This window comes from Silurus aristotelis (genome assembly GCF_946808225.1).
Source record: "Silurus aristotelis genome assembly, chromosome: 2".
Lineage (NCBI taxonomy): Eukaryota > Metazoa > Chordata > Actinopteri > Siluriformes > Siluridae > Silurus > Silurus aristotelis.
The window spans coordinates 13390199-13406857 of NC_139575.1; the positions used below are offsets into that span (position 1 = coordinate 13390199).

At 38.1% G+C, this 16659-nt stretch overlaps 1 protein-coding gene and 1 long non-coding RNA gene across 5 annotated transcripts in view; one reads left to right on the forward strand and one right to left on the reverse strand.

Moving 5' to 3' along the window:
• Positions 1–9794, forward strand: part of LOC310741857 — a 10909-nt gene extending 1115 nt beyond the window's left edge. Inside the window, exon 2 of the long non-coding RNA XR_014538072.1 lies at positions 9306–9794. This is a non-coding gene — a long non-coding RNA (uncharacterized lncRNA). The remainder of the gene's footprint in view (positions 1–9305) is intronic.
• The window catches only part of ryk (receptor like tyrosine kinase), a 53436-nt gene continuing 44364 nt past the window's right edge, over positions 7588–16659 (reverse strand). For all 4 annotated transcript variants that reach the window (XM_083569379.1, XM_083569377.1, XM_083569380.1 and 1 more), the window contains 5 exons: positions 16345–16477; positions 14877–14986; positions 14409–14568; positions 10277–10413; positions 7588–8910 (listed from right to left, as the gene is read on the reverse strand). In XM_083569379.1, the coding sequence (XP_083425505.1) occupies positions 8799–8910; positions 10277–10413; positions 14409–14568; positions 14877–14986; positions 16345–16477 (652 nt within the window). In that variant the 3' untranslated portion in view covers positions 7588–8798. The remainder of the gene's footprint in view (positions 8911–10276; positions 10414–14408; positions 14569–14876; positions 14987–16344; positions 16478–16659) is intronic.

The following is a 16659-nucleotide window of genomic DNA, read 5'->3' on the forward strand; positions in this document are numbered from 1 at the left end:
TAAAGGTACATTTTTGTTATGCTTCTCTACCTTAAAGGACAGTTGTTAGAAAGCCAGGGTCATAGATGATACAGTGCAGAGAGTTTAGAGCTTTGTTCAAGGGCCCTAAAAGTGGCAGCTTGGCAATACTGGGTCCTGAAACCCCTACCTTAACCACTGAGCTACCACCTTTTCGAACCTTGTAAAGGTGGTGGAAACCCTGGATAAGAAACCAATCCATCATCAAAGCAAATCTTACACACAAACCCTCATTAGCACCTGGGGCCATTATAACATAGGCAAATCACCTCCTGTCATGTTTTGGAAGGGGTGCGAGGAAATCAGAGAATCTAAAGGAAATCACATAGAGAAATAATAGAAATCTCCTCAAAGATGGTATCCTGAAGAATGAATTGGGCACCTGGAGCTGTGAGACTCCACCATGACACTCTCTTGAAATAGGAGCTTTTCTTTTAAATATTTTTTTGTACGGGTTGAATAAACATTAAGTGAATGTGTTAATGATTGTTACAAATAAATATGGTTTATAAAGGCTGAATGTTATGTTAATTTATTCTGTAGAATCTGCTTTAAAAGGTCTCTATATTTAGAATTGTACAGAAATATGTAGTTCTCAACTCTTTCCTCTTCAGTTAAGTATCTACACTGGAGTACATCATGTCCAGTTTTGGTATTTGATACAAGCATTTCTATTATCAATAAGAATTAAGAAGCCTTGCAAAACATTTCACCATCAGTTACAGAAAAATTAAAGCACACAATGTCACCAGCTTTTTGGTCACGTACAGTTGCTCAATAGATTTATTACATGTAGGAGATTGCCATTATAATACCGAGTTATGAAACAACTAGGATCAGGGTTGGAAAAGTTCTTGCACTCTGAAGCCACCTTCCTCCTTTGGAGAACTTTGGCACCCACAACATCCTTATTTCTTTTAAAACATAATAAGGAAGCAAGAAAAATAGCTCAACATATGTGTTTATTGTTTCCCACAAGTTCTCCTCATCCCACATTCAAATCAGCTGGTCTTTGCCATTTAAAAAAACAAAAATTATTTAGTGTGACTGGCAAGCAGATTCCTGAAAAAGGCACAAAAAAGACTGTGTATATGTCATTTAAAGTGACCTTAATTGGTATTGTATGTGATTTATTTGGCACTACAGGTTCTAGTTGCAAGCCTTTGTCTTCTATTTAGTACTCCTAAATACTAGTGTTGCAACCAATCCACCCTGTAGGTTTGTGTGGAATTTCACAAAATCAAAAGTAAATCTAATCAAATCTAATCCAATGCCAATGTCTTGTGCTTCTTATCAGTGATTTCTAATAAACATAAATGGGTATTTAAAAAAAAAAAAAAACATCTATAAATATATACTAAAGCTTTATATTCGGGTCAAATTCATGACAGGTTTTGTAGATTCTATCATGGCGCACACCTCACAGGTCTGTAAACTTTTTTAATTTTTTTTTTACAATGATAGGTTATGTTCTATTTTTTATAAATACAAAAGAGTAATGAATTGTACATATAATTGATTAAATTGGTCTGATTACTTGGTGAGATCACTGAATTCTTTCATTCTTTTTATTATCTTAACAGAGATTACAGCAAGGGATTAGTTTAATCATTCTGTCTGTATTCTGTTTATTATGCACTCACAGCTACAGTCTACATCCAAAACTACAGCAAGGATGAGTGTGGGAAACATGGTGAAAGTAGTAAACTTTGTATAGTCCATAAATATTTCAAAATACTTGCAGGCCACATAATACAGTTCATAAAAAAATTAACCAAAACAAACAAACAAAACCCCCCAGAATCAACATTACTGGAAGAATCACAGCCCCAACTAAAAAAAACTGTGGCAAAATACGTCTTGCAGCATCAGTTTAACACATACCAAGTATAAAGAAAATAACTTAAAAAAAGAAATAAAAGTGCAGCTGAGTACAAGTTTGGATCTCTTTCTAAAACCACCAAAGAGTTTCTGAAGACCGGGCCAAGCATGAACTTGTGCATATATAGATCAACGCTCTGGAGTGAAAGGAAATGCACACCTTCAAATCAAACAAAACCAGCCTTTGTGTGAACTGTCTGATAGAAGGTACACTGGAGTAAATATAGTTTAATGAACATTTAAATGCTGAATGAACTCGTATAGTGTTCTTTTGTGTGTAACTGAACTGATAGTAAACTGGTAAGGGTGTGAAAGAACTTAGGAGTTGTGAGCACTACCAGCTTGCTCACAAATTACACAGTTCTTTTATAGCTTAACTTATTTTCCTGTAAATGTTTACTGTCACATTTATGTTGCTTTTGCATAAACTTTTTAAAATGAGTCAAACAGTCCATGTGTGTGTATACATATACACATAGAGTGGATATATAAAGTCTGTGAACCCTAATGAAATTGCAGATTTTTTAAATATAAAGACAGAAAAAAAAAACAACATAAATATCAGACTTGTTACATCTTAAATGTGATCTTCCGACAAACAAAAATCTAGAGAAAAAGAAAACATTTAATAATTAGGAATTAAAAAAAAATGAAAGAAATCCTACAACATAAGTCTGCACACCCATTCAAAATGGGGATTAAAGTTAAACAGAATTAGGCCTGTAGGTAAATAACAAACACCTGCCATCAGTGATTCTGGTTAAAACCAAATAAAAGCTAGCTGTTGCTGTAGTATTTGGTTAAATGTTTGGTGTTGCATTTTACTAAGAGCCTAAAGAAACAACGATTTCCCAAAGAAACTGTGTGACCTTATTGCTGAAAGGTACCAATTAGGAGAGGGATTAAAAAAGACCATTGATTACTGCCATCCATAAGTGCAGAAAATATTGCACCACAGAGACACCGCAAAGTTTAGGATGACCCTCTAAAGTTGATGAGCGAATGTAGAGAAAACTTATCAGAGAGGCTACCAAAAGCCAACAGCAACACTGAAAGCTCTACAGTAATTTCTGAATTATGCCAAAATAATTAATTTAGTCACCCAAACCATGTGGCAAAATATGTTAAGGTCTGAAGAGGCAAAGTTTGATCTTTTTTGGCCATAATTCTAAAAGGTTTGGCACAAAGCAAATACAAAGCATCATCCAAGAAACACCATACAGACAGTGAAGCATGGTGGGGGTAGCATTATGCTTTGGGGAAGCTTCTGTTCAGCTTGGCCAGGGGTACATGTCAAGAAAGATGAAAAAACCAAAAAGCTTAAAATACCAAGATATTTTGGCACAAAACTTTCTGTCCAAATGCTGAAAATAAAAAAAGGCATTTCACATTTCAACATAACAATAACCCAAAGCACATCAACAAAGACATGACTTTAGAAAAGGATAATCAGTCCAGTCTAGACCTCAATCCCTTTGAAAGCCTATTGGATGACTTAATAAAGAGGCATGTACAGGAGATCCCCTCCCAATTTGAAGGAACCTGAACTTTCTTTTTGCAAAGAAGAGTGGGATAAAATTCCAAAGTCTAGATATGTGAAGTTAATAGAGACATATCCACAAAGACTATATATTCGCACACAATATGCATTTGGGTCAAATAAGTAATCGAACACATTAGTAAGATAATTACAATGACAATATAATTATCATAGTAACAACAATAATAATGATGATGATGATGATGAGTTCAAAATGTGAACTTGAATAATAATAATAAAAAAATCCAGTAGCCTTGATAGTGTTGAGTTTTGTAAAAAAAATTATAATGTTCCTAATAAATTACGGAGCCAGAGGCTATGTCTCCTGTAACCCTGCAGATCCTGCAAAATCACTTTGAGAATTATGGCTTTAAACGATATGTGAGCAATGCAGAACTAGCTGCGATGTCAAAAAGGAAAACAATTCAATGAATCACTTAAGCAACCCGGCTTTTGTTGCCAATTCATTCTGTGTTTCTCAACAGACATTTAGTTTTAAATAACTTTCCATTACATCATCAAAAAAAAAGTGCAACTCTTTTTTTTTTTGGGTTTTGTATGACAGATGCAGTGTGGGTAAAACAAAACACAACATCTTTGTGCCTCGTCTATAAACCTATATGGTTCCGTATGAATATATGGAGGATATAGATAATGTATGATGGTTCAGGCAGCTAATGCTGATCATGTGTTTAGGAAAACAGGTCACGCTCATATCACAGCTCAGAAAACAAGCTCTTCGCAGGCAGCAAGGTTTAAAACCCACAGACGAGCATCAGGGATGTTGCACACAGGATTCCGAAATGAATCTCTTGTTACATCAGAAGCTAATTCTTAGTTTACACTAAGGATTTTAAATTAGTGTGCCATGACGAAATCAAGTGGCCACACACACCGTCACTGCACTGGTGTTGCAAACCAGACAGCAGTGACTTGAAGGAAACACAGAGTTCCGATATCTAAATAAGGAGCAGAGTTTCAGAATTGTTACCATGAATCAGTAAAAGGAAAAAAAATGTCACTTGTTAATTAGAAGATTGATCGTTTTCCAAAAGAGCAGGAAACTTTGATATAAAACACACTCAACTTGTCTCTTCAAAGTTAAAAACCAGTGCTTACTGGGAAATAAATGGGAAATAAATGTGCAACCCTTGACCAAAAACAAATGGATAAAAGTCTATCTTTCTGTTTAACAGAAAACAGATTCTTAAGTATACAGATCTGTAAAACCTAGTCAAGTTTAAATATTTCGTTCTTGCTCTCAATTTCTCATTTAAATCTGTATTAATTTTGTATTTTGGGAATACCGTCATGGCAATATCTTTGTCTGATATACCGCATTTCTCTTAATCGCTTGCTTTTCAAATTGTGACCAGCTCCTTCTGATAAAAAAAAAAAAAAAAAAAAAACACCACCTAATAAAGCAAATCTGACAGCAGCGCTGTTGAAAAGTGGCCACTTCCTGCACGATTCTGTGTAAAATGTGTGTCAGCATTTGTGAAAAAAAGAATTATGTGTAAAAACACCCCTACAACGAATTCTAGGAGCTCTAGAATATAGGCTGATCGAATAAGAACTAGCATTTGGGACCCAGGAAAGAAAGTGTGCAGAGTTTAGTTCTTAACCAAACCTGTCTCATTTGGGGTGCTGTGTGCTGATTGCTGGAACAGATGTGTTCGATTGGGAACAGAAGTAAACTCTGCAAGAATGCAAATTTGCGTACAAGATGCACTGGTAACCGCTGTCACAAAATGTGATTGTAGTTATATAGAACAATGCCCCTCTGATCCAACAGCCATATGGAACAAGGAAATGTAACACAGCCGATAAATTACAGGCCCTGAATCCATTACCAGTTTTCCTTCCTCGTGTATCACTGCAGGAGTTGTTTATTGTAGCTCCTGAACTAACAGAAAGGACATTGGCTCTGCACCAGAGGACCAAACACACTCTCATATCAAGTGGCTGAATTCAGTGCATTTGGGAAAGGGTCAGTCTTCTCTCATTTATTTTCATTTGAAGATTGATGTGTTTGGTAAAATTGGTAAAAAAAAAAAAAAACCCTGCTTTTCCTTAGTCAGAGTTGCAGTGGATTAAAAGTCTATCCATAACACACAGAGCGCGTCGCAGGACTCTATAAACACACTCGCACAAACCAAAAGGGTAACCTAATGTAGCATGTAGATCAAAATAATGAGGCGATCAAAGAACCCAGGAGAAACCCACCCAGATGCAAAGAGAGCATATGAAACTCCACACAGAAAATGTAACCCTTGCTTACTGACTCTTCATTTTGATGAGTTCAGTACACAAATGAACAGGGTATGACTCCACTCCACATTTTCTTTGTGTTTCTCATCATAAGACCCAATAACAGGTTTACATCCCACAATAGAAGGAAATCACAACTCAGTTTAAGCAAAGTGTTTACACTTCCCATGAATGAACGTGTCTGATTATATTCCTCATTGCCTTATAGCAAATCCTGTTATTAGTGAACCAACTTATGCAGTTCTCTGTAGTATGTAATGTATGTTGGAATCCAACATGTCTGAATCGATCTATAAATGATCAAATAGTTCTGTGGTCTACAATACATGCATCCACTGCCAACAAAGTCTAGTATTTTTTCTCACTAATTTGTCCCGTAATTGTATGTACGGAAGTCCTTAAAGGCCAAGCATTATGAATTTTTTTTTTCTTTCATTTTCTTATAATCTTGACGACATAAAAGTTGTTTCCTCGTTATCATTTTCCCATGTATTCAGCATAAGAGCATGTACTAAGGGCAGAGGCATCGATCTCATTCGCTTTTACTTTGATCAGGAAGTCACTCATACTAGAGATGAAGTCCATATTTGGTGCGGGAAATTAGTAACTTCGAGAAGAGATTTCAGATGCCACCGTTTACTTCATGAAATTACAATTATACAATTACGTTGCGAGAAAATGGGTTTTAATCTTGAAATCAAGAGAAGTGGTGATAAAGAGAAAACTTTTGTCGAGAAAATTTAACCTTGATCATGAGAAAACGAGAAAACAAAAATATGTTATAATGCATGGCCTCCTAGGACTTCTGTACGTTCCTCTTGACCATGTGTTGATCAACGCAAACAGAAATATGAGCCTTGAGTTCTTTAACAAAGGATAGCTCAGTTGTTATGAGATTGGACTTCTGATCGGTAGGTCATGAGATTAAATTCCACCACCACTAAGCTGCCACTGGTGGGCCCTTGAGCAAGGCCCCTAACTCTAACGGTTCAGTTGTATAAAGAAGATAAGTTGCTCTGAATGGGGGGTCTGCTAAATGACAAACATCAAATTTATATCTAGGAATAGAAAGGCAGAGCAAATACTTTTTTCTGACCCTTTAATAAACAAATGAACAACCCAAAAAACAAATGTCTAATACTATTTGCAGGTCACTCCAGATGTTAAATCAGGTTCAAAGTTTGGGTAAAAAAAAAATAAAAAATAAAAAATCTGAAGTAGCTCCTGCCTGCATACACTAATGCATTAACAGCATTAAGTCTTCAGCAATTTGAGCTACAGGAGCTCCTCTGTTGGATCGGACCACATTCGCTCCACACGTGCATCAATTAGACTTGGTACCGCCACCAGTTCACCACTGTTCCTTCCTTTTACCACTTTTGATAGATTTGACCACTGCAGACCGGGAAACCCATCACAAGATGGTCCTGGTCAAACCCAAATTCTTACACTTGCCCATTTTTCCTGCTTCTAACACATCAACTTTGAGGACAAAATGTTCACTTGCTGCCCAATATATCCCACCCACTTACAGGCACCATGATGGGATAATCAGTGTTATTCAATCACTGTGCATACTGTTATAACGTTATGCCAAATCGATGTATAATTCTTGATACTTAGCGAAAACAGGATGCACCTGTTCAGAAACCTCTACTCTCTTAATGTCGTGTTTTCACCATCTTAAGATTTAAAAACTCTTCACACAGTAGCCGATGAAGGATTTCTGTTTGAAACATCCTGTTTCACAAGAAATTTTTTAAAACTATGGTAGAATTGGTCAATCCTGTAAAAAGATCTTTTTACTGAGGTCATGACCTGGTCTATGAAACACACAAAAGCATGACTTGGTCAATGAAAGGAAAAAGAAACAGTGATTCAACATTGGGAACCCATTTTATTTTGGGTTCTTTCTTTAATTGGTAGGTATGAGTTCAGGAAACAGTTTACATAATACCTTTTCAAATCAACATGCAGTTGTCAAAATCAAGAGGTGTCTATAAATGCTAGGGAAAAAGAAACACAGCTAGAAAATGTTGTTGTTGTTTTTTTTTTAACAAAGGCCGTACACTTGGATGATTCACAGTGACTGGTGTGTCTTTACGAATTTTACGAAGAAAAAAAAAAAAAAAAAAATACAAAAGAAGGACTTTGTTCTGACACAGAACAAACAAAAACATTTAGAATAATTAATAACCCTGTAAGCAATGTTTTACTATTATTGTAATTTTTTATTCGTTTTGCTTAACACCCATAATAAAATAAAAATTGCAAGATCAATTTAATGGATGAAATAGATATTTGTGCTGTAATATGTACCACAATAGCCAGTTAATACTGGTTTCAGTAAATACTTGTACAGTCCTGCATATTCACTGCCCCAAAGATAATTAAATACATGAGGCAGTAAGCCGATTTCCTCCTGAAAACCAGTGGCAGAACTATACGTGAGCTCATTCAAGCTGAACAAATTGGAAAAAATTATTTTGGCAAACGTACAAGTACCAACAACTGACAAATATGTCCTGTGCAGATGTTCTTTTCCACACACACTGTTTAACCCCCCCCCCCCCCCCCAAAAAAAAAAAAAAAAACACTCCTCCACTTCATAGCAGTGTTTTAAAATCAAACCAGTGGAGACCGTTCCTCTCACTGAAGAATCAAAAACAACATACATAGTCCAAGCAAGCAAAGTCTGAAAAATCAGACTGGATCCATTGGTAAATAAGCTTTTTGAGAAAACTCAGCAGCTGCACACAAGTGTCTTTAAGTGGAAAAGGTTCTCTGCTGAAAAGAACGATAGCTTCCTGTGAACGCTCACACCAGCATTGTAAGAAAAGCATGCACTGGGGTGAGGCTGTAGGTGATGCTCTTCAACTGTGAAAACGCATTTACATCTACTATTCCATGAAGGGAGAAAAGGATGACCTTGACAAAGCAGGAAAGCGAAACAGTCTTAAAGTCTCAATGACTGCAGTTTCCCGCCTATTTCACTGGCATTTTTATTTTAGTCAGGTTCTGTTTTTCCTGTTGTGGGATTAGTGCTGCTCGGTGACCAGGGGCCCAGAGCAAAACCTGAGGATGGAGTTTAAACATAGGCCCCCAAAGCTGCATGAAACTCTGTGAGGCACTGCACAAGCTGCTGGAACTTTGGCCTTTCCTCTGGATCCAGTGCCCAACAACACGCCATTACAGCAAACCTGAAACATGATCAACATGATTAAAAGAAAAAAATTATAAACTGATGTAAAACCTATATGTGCGTGTTGAGGAGAAAAAAAAGTGGAGTGAATGCTATGCTTCTTTTATAATTAACTATAGTCAATAATTCCTCAGGTATAAAATGCAAAAATATGTTAAGTGACTTACAATTGATTATACATACATGATTAGTACACAGAATAAACTGACAGCTGAGTGTATAAATAACAGATATATACTGACCAGGCATAACATTATGGCCACCAGTCACATATCATAACCTTGTGCTCCAGTAAATCTAATCATATGCACATTATAAACTTGTGCTTGTTAATATCATGAACAGCAGCTACGCTAATTCCTCTCCACTGATTCTTTTTCTCTACTCATACAGAGCCATCTTGAGGTTGCGCCAGCTCCAGTCACGTCCCACCTCATGAAGATTACGGACATTTAAAGAAGTAGATGCCGACCCTGCAAAAACATCCCGAACCATCTAGAGACGTACCAGCGCCATTTGGATTCCACCTCATGTGGAGTTTGGTTCCTTAACCTCAACTGACATAATAAGACTGTAAAAAGGACATTAACATAAGCACCAGAATGTAAGATTATGATAAGTTCTCGCTCTCCAGTGTTTAAAGACTATAATCACACTTGATATCACCCAAATGAGGATGGGCTTCCCGTTTGAGTCTGGTTCCCCTCAAAATTTCTTCCTCATAACATCTAAGGGAGTTTTTCCTTGCCACAGTCACCATGGCTGCTCGTCAGGGATAAATACACATCATTCACTTTAATTCTTATAATCTGTAAAGCTGCTTTGAGACAATATCCATTGTAAAAAAAACTCTAAAAAATAAACCTGACCAAACAGGCATTACATTATGACCACCCACCTAATTTTGTGTTGTCCCCATTTTGTTGCCTAAACAGTCCTGACTAATTGAGCATTAAGAGCAGTAACTTCTTCAGCAATTTAAGCTACAGGAGCTCGTCTGTCGGACCGGACCACACAGCAAAGCCTTCGCTCCCCACGTGCATCAATGAGCCTTGGTCGCCCATGACCCTGTCGCTGGTTCACCACAGTTCCTTCCTACATCCCACAAGAGCTGCTGTTTTGGAGATGCTCTGACCCAGTCGTCTAGACGTCACAATTTGACCCTTGACCCTCAAATCCTTACGCTTGCCCATATTTCCTGTCTAATATATATCACACACTAACAAGTGCCATATAATCAGTGTTATTCACTCACTCTTCATAATGTTATAATGTCAATGTTATGCCTGGTCCGTATGTAGTAAGTATTAACTGATATTAAGAAATGAGTTGTAATGAGTGATAAATGATTGCATTATACTTACAGCTCATCGGGGCAGTTAATGGGTTGTGCTATTCTGTAGCCATCCTTCAAGTAGGCGGCCATCTCAAATGGGTCAATGTCTACATAAGGAGTCTGTCCCAGAGTCATCAGTTCCCACAAAGTCACCCCAAAAGCCCACTGTAAAGAGAGGACACAGTGAAGTTGTTATTAAAACATCTGTGTATAGAAAAGTCACTGAGGTAAAATATGTACCTTCTCTACACCTGTAATAAAACCCTAGTCAGACATTGTTAGGTAAACACACCATAAAATATACAGAACAAGACCATCCTATAAGGACAATCTGGAGGGGTGATTTTGGACTTGGTTTTCTTTTTATATATTATAAACAATGAATTAATAATGTCAGATGTAACAATGTCATTGTAATAGACAATGTCCGTTGTTAGGTGAAAGTTCATGACAACAAGCTGACAGACAGTATCAATCATGTTACTAGTAGACCTGGCAGGTCATGGTCCACTTTTAGCCATGTTTTTGGTCTGTAAAATATCTTCTATCATGTACACAAATGGGCCTCTATCTAGGGGCAGTCAACTCTGGGTCACTGTATGCAATCAGTGCTAGCGTGCATTTTTAGAAACAAAGCATTATACAACAACAATTCGAGGAAATCTGGATTATTCAAAAAAGCTTAGGGACTGAAAATGAACCCAATCTGTTTTTCAACTCTGCAGAAATCGAAATGGATCCTGTAGGAATTCACAATGTGCCACTATATTCTACATACTCACATCAGTAATGCAAATTCTCTATCCTGCATTCAGACAAACAGCATTTATACAGAATTGGTGACTATACATGTGTGTGTGTGTGTGTGTGTGTGTGTGTGTGTGTGTGTGTGTGTGTGTGTGAGTTTAATGTGCAGCTTGCATCGCAGTCTAGATTTAGTGTTCTCTGAAAATAACTCAACATACAGCCATTATTGTCTAAACGACTGGCACCAAAAGTAAGTACACCCTAAGTGACCATGTCAAAATGCCAAAGTGTCAATATTTTGTGAGCACCATTGTTATCCTGCAGTGCCTTAATCCTCCTGGGCTTAATTCACCAGAGCTGCACAGGTTGTTGCTGGGATCCTCTTCCACCCCTCCATTATGACATCACGGAGCTGCTGAAAGTTAGACACATGCTGCTTCTCCACCTTTCACATGAGGATGCCTTACAGGTGCTCAATAAGGTTCAGGTCTTGAGACATACTTGGCCACTCAATCACCTTTCTCAGCAAAACAGTTGTCATCTTGCAGTGTGTTTGGGGTCAAATGGATTCAGAATGTCACAGTGCATGTTGGAATCCATGTTTCCCTAAATGAACCACAGCTCCCCAGTACCAAAAGCACTCATGCAGCACCAGACCATGATGCTACCACCACCATGCTTGGCTGTAGGCAAGACACAATTTTCTTAGTACTCCTCAACAGGGCGTCATCACGCAAGCTGGACATCAAACAAGTTGATCTTAGTCTCATTGTCATCAGCAAACTTTCTTGTGAGCCAGCTGCAGAAGAGGCTTCCTTCTGAGACGATGGCCTGCAAACCGACTTGTTGCAGTGTGAGGCGTACGGTCTGCAATCTTTAAAGCAATGCTGCAGCACTCATGCATCTGTTCTTTGAAGCCGCTTCTGTACCTAAAGCACTTCTTTAATCGACCTTTTCAAGGGCTGTTCCGAGTGGAACCCGTCTTGGAAAACCTCTGTATGACCCTGGCCACTGTACTGTAACTCAGGTCCAGGGTGTTACCGGTCTGAAGTGTGCATCACTATGTTTGTTTTGATACCACCGTAAGTCTTGGAATGAACAATGTTTTCTCTCGATGCTAAAGTGCTTCACTCTAACGGTTCCTATTACACGTCTGGTTCAACTCTAGTGCTGAGATCTTTTAGCTTTTCCTGTGTTCTAGCCAGTGTTCCTGCTCAATCAGTTAAAATTCTTTGGCAATCCATATATTTAAATCCAGCCTATTGTCATGCTAGTCATGAAATATTTACAAAAGAAATAACTGAAGTTGTGTAAATATGATTATTGAACAATTGTGGTGATACGATCTAGTAAGCAGCAACAATAGTCACAAACTTGGCCTCCTTTGCACTGTATAAAAAAAGATCGAAGTTCAAGAATACTACAAGACATGGTACATTTTAGTACCCTTTTTTCTGAGTGAAAGATGGTTGTAGGAAGTGTGACTACATATAACAACGTTTTATTTTCACAAACCAGTCAAATCGCAATAGATAACAACCTCTATCCTCTTTGGCATGATTCCTGACCAAATATGATTTTACACTTCGAAACAGGTCACATTACAGAAAGAAAAATGTGCTGAAATTTCTGCACTACACATTTTTCCTACACCACGTTATTGCCGTTACAATTTTTGTTCTGTTGGCAAAGACACGAGAAACCCCAAACTCTAAAAATCTCTGACATCTTACCTTTCAAATGGTGTTTAACCTGTAATTTTGTCAAGAAGTGACGCCTTGTGCAAGCTTAAAATGAAACACTTCTTTAAAATGAAAGACTACTGATGAATGATCCTGGGGGAAAAAACATTCTGTACTATGTCAGAGATTTCTGATGTACATCTATATAGACAGAAGCCAAGTGGGTGGAACTCAATTCACAGGATTTGAAATAAACACATGGAAATGGATTATAACTTCTTTACACACCCAACAACACTAGTCACTGTTGTAGAAAAGAAGAATAACACTTTCAAACTAATGAGCCTCCTAACCATCTCTGACCAATGTTTAGCACCAGTGCCTATTGTTCTCCATCTCCTCTGGGTCATAAAGGTCAGCTACCAGTAATCTGGCTGTAAGTGCATGCTTTACACAAAACATAGCCAGTAATTACTTACTCACTGTCTGCAGCCTGCTTCCTTTGGCATGGCTGTTACTATGAGATGAATAAAAACAGAATGCGATTCCACACCCACAGATGGAAACGTAACTGCAGTTCCGTTCCTTTTATGCAGCACAACAAGAATGTGACATGGGCTGTGATGAAGCTACCATAAGAGAGGCTACTGCACAACTTCAAGGCACACACAGGGTATACACAAAGTGAGTGTGTCTGGAAGCACAACCTAAAAAGATCTCGGCGATATCCCACTGCCTATGGAGTAAAACCTGGGCCACGTCTCAACCTGCCCATGGGCCTTTGTGTTCTGTCTGCGCTGCTGTTTGCTTCACATTGCGTAGAAGACCAGCCAGTATGACGTTAACAGGTTTGCCATGTAAACAGAAAGCAGTCACCGATCCTCCCTCAAAGGTGAGTCAGGCCTGAATACACACTCCTCACACTCAATTGCCAGCCGTATTACTAGAAATGTCAAATTGAGTATGTGAAAACAGAAGAACAGAAACATTGCTACAATTGGTTACTTGTTCACCCTTTAATATTGCTGGTTTTCACAGGCATAACTTAGTTTGAAGAAGTGCTGGAGCTAATACTGAGGAATGGACAAATAAAAAATGGTTTCCCTGTGCACCGTGAAAGCCTTCGTGTAACAATTGTATTCGTCTGACCCATGCACCAGCTTTCAGAAACTCCACAGTGATAAAATATAAAATAAAAACAAAAAACTCCCTGTGCATGTGCAAACTACAACAACTACAATTTAAAAGATCTCAAAGCATCAATTATCTTTATTACTGTGGAGTTTCTGAAAGCTGCTGTAAGAAGAGCATGGGCCAGATTAATAGAAATGCTTCACAAAGTACATAAAAGTATATACAAAACAGATACATAAAAAGAGTAAACCAAAGGGCATACCCTGACATGACTGATGCCTGGTATAACATCTTGAACTTTGTATTTTTCACATATAAACAAAACAACTAAGATGATAACAACTGAATTTTTTTTTTTTTAGAATTTTCCTCACATTACCATGTGTATATCAAACATAAAAAGCAGAAAAATAAATTAAATGCCATGTGTTTTTTATTTTTTTATAAACAGACACCACCCTCAACCAAGCATATAATAAACAATCAAACATAAATAAATGTAATTAATTAAAATCATTGTATAACTGTTATAAATGAGTATGTATAAATAAAATGGTACACAGTTAAAGGACTACATTTAAAGATTTTGCTTCTCACCACATCACTGGCACTGGAGAAGTCATTGTTAAGGAGGCTCTCCAGGGCCATCCAGCGCACGGGCCGGTTCTCATTATCCCCCAGGCAGTGGTAGTCCATGGGGAAGAGGTCTCGAGCCAGAGCGTTATCAGTGATCTTCACCTGCATGCTGTCATCAATGCTACAGGAAATACAATTGAACGCTAGTCAGACAGTGTGCACATGGAAACACTTACACAAGAAACTGGCCATTGAAGTCCACATGCTTGAAGTCTTTAGTACAGAGAAGGTTTAAACAAACTGCATGTGCCAGGCTACTAATGAAGACGCTGGTCATGCAGCTGGACACAATTATAAAGAATTGCCCACACACCACACTGACAAGTCAGGTGAGAAAAAAGTATGTAGCAAATAAGGCACGTGTGTGTGTGTGTGTGTGTGTGTGTGTGTGTGTGTGTGTGTTTAGGGGAAATCTATTTGCTAACTTACACACAGTTCCTAGCAGCCAGGTCTTTGTGGATGACCTCTCTTCGTGCCAGGTAGCTCATACCACATGCTATTTGGATAGCCATGTGAACAAGATCTTGCTGGGAGATGGCCTGAACCGAGAGAGAAAGAGAAGAGGATGATAAAGGAAGGAGGAAACAATTGGAAACAATATATATTGATGTGTCAGCTTCCAGTGCTACTTTGAATCTTAACAGGCTACTTTGGAATTTTAACAATTTCTCTTGACCATTTCGTAGAAAAACTATAGCTCGCTACACCATTTGTTTAAAAGACGATTAATAACAAGCAGATTACTGAAGCTTGTTTCTTAAAAGTTTTTTGGATAAACATTTAATAAGAACACCACCACCATGTGATGCCAATGCTGTTGGTCACAGTTATACTGCAGTTATTTGCCTTGGTGTGTCCAGGCTCTTGTCTCAACAAAGCACGATTCTTCATTATTCTGGCTGGTTTGACGCAGGTTACCTATAACGTGCACAAGGCTACAGCCCTTTTTACTAATCTACAAAGAGAACTACTACTCAAACTTGCATAACAGTACTGACACATGTTTAGGTAAGCCGTCCACACACCCTTACACACAAACACGTGGCGTGAATATAAATAATAACATTGACGGCCTGAAATGTCACAGGCCACATGGTGGGGAAAAAACAAATTTGGGCTTGTTTATATTTTGCCATCCTGACGATGGTAAAATCTTGCAAATGGCATCCTAACACTAAGAAGATAAAAAAAAAAAAAAAAAAAGCTTTCCGATTCTATTTTAATTGATGTTTAGTTTTAGGCAAAACCAGATGTCGTCAATAAGTTTAGAAATGAGACATCTGCAACTGCACGTATAGCTATTTACTGCCTACTCCAATTCCTTTAGCGGCCTGTAAAAAAATAAACTATAATAGGGTGATGTTTTTCACTTGTAGCAAGCACAGTCTTGCTTGGGAAAAATTGTTAGGTGGAGGAATGTCATTAGAGAATGTACTGATCAAATCAACAGCATCCTGCCCTGTACCTGAAGAAAATGTGATGCCATCTGGCACAAAGCCATCTGGGTTTAACCAGTACACAGTGCTTATTGTGCTCACCCCCCACTCCAGTAAAGCACCACTTCCTTGAAACTACAACCTCTGCTACTTTAGATCAAGCAGACCTTTGCACAATACTTTCACTGTGCAAAAGAATCCAATAAAAAACACTGTATTTCTTCTCATGTGTCGTGCCGGAGGGTCAAGAGCAGTTTCAAACTTTCAGCATCTTTTAATAGTAACATGAAAGCATAACAACCCATCATTTTGAAAGCACTGATGTTTTAATTATGTTTTGGCTATTTTTGATACTGGTTTGCCCATTTCCTGTTTAAACCGGTACCATTCTATACCAAGCAGCATTGTATGCTCAGCATGCATTACAGCTTTGCAGATAAGAGTTGAAGTTGTAAACTCACCTGAGGATTGTTGGCCTCAGCGAGCTTGCACTGGCGAAGGAAGAGCTTCAGATTGCCCCAATTCATGTAAGGCAGCAGGACCATAGGTTTCTCTCCATCCTCAGTGCACACATGGCAGATGGGCAACAGGTTCCTGAGAGGGTGGAAAACAGAAATGGAGTTTTAAGGAAAATACATCGAGTCTAACAGTGTCTGAATTTGGCAGGATATCATAACCGTCTAAAAACATCACGGCTTCACGGTACCATGGTGTCAAGGTATATATTGGTGCAAATGAAAATCTTTATCAAACTATTTTTGCACTTGCTTGCATAT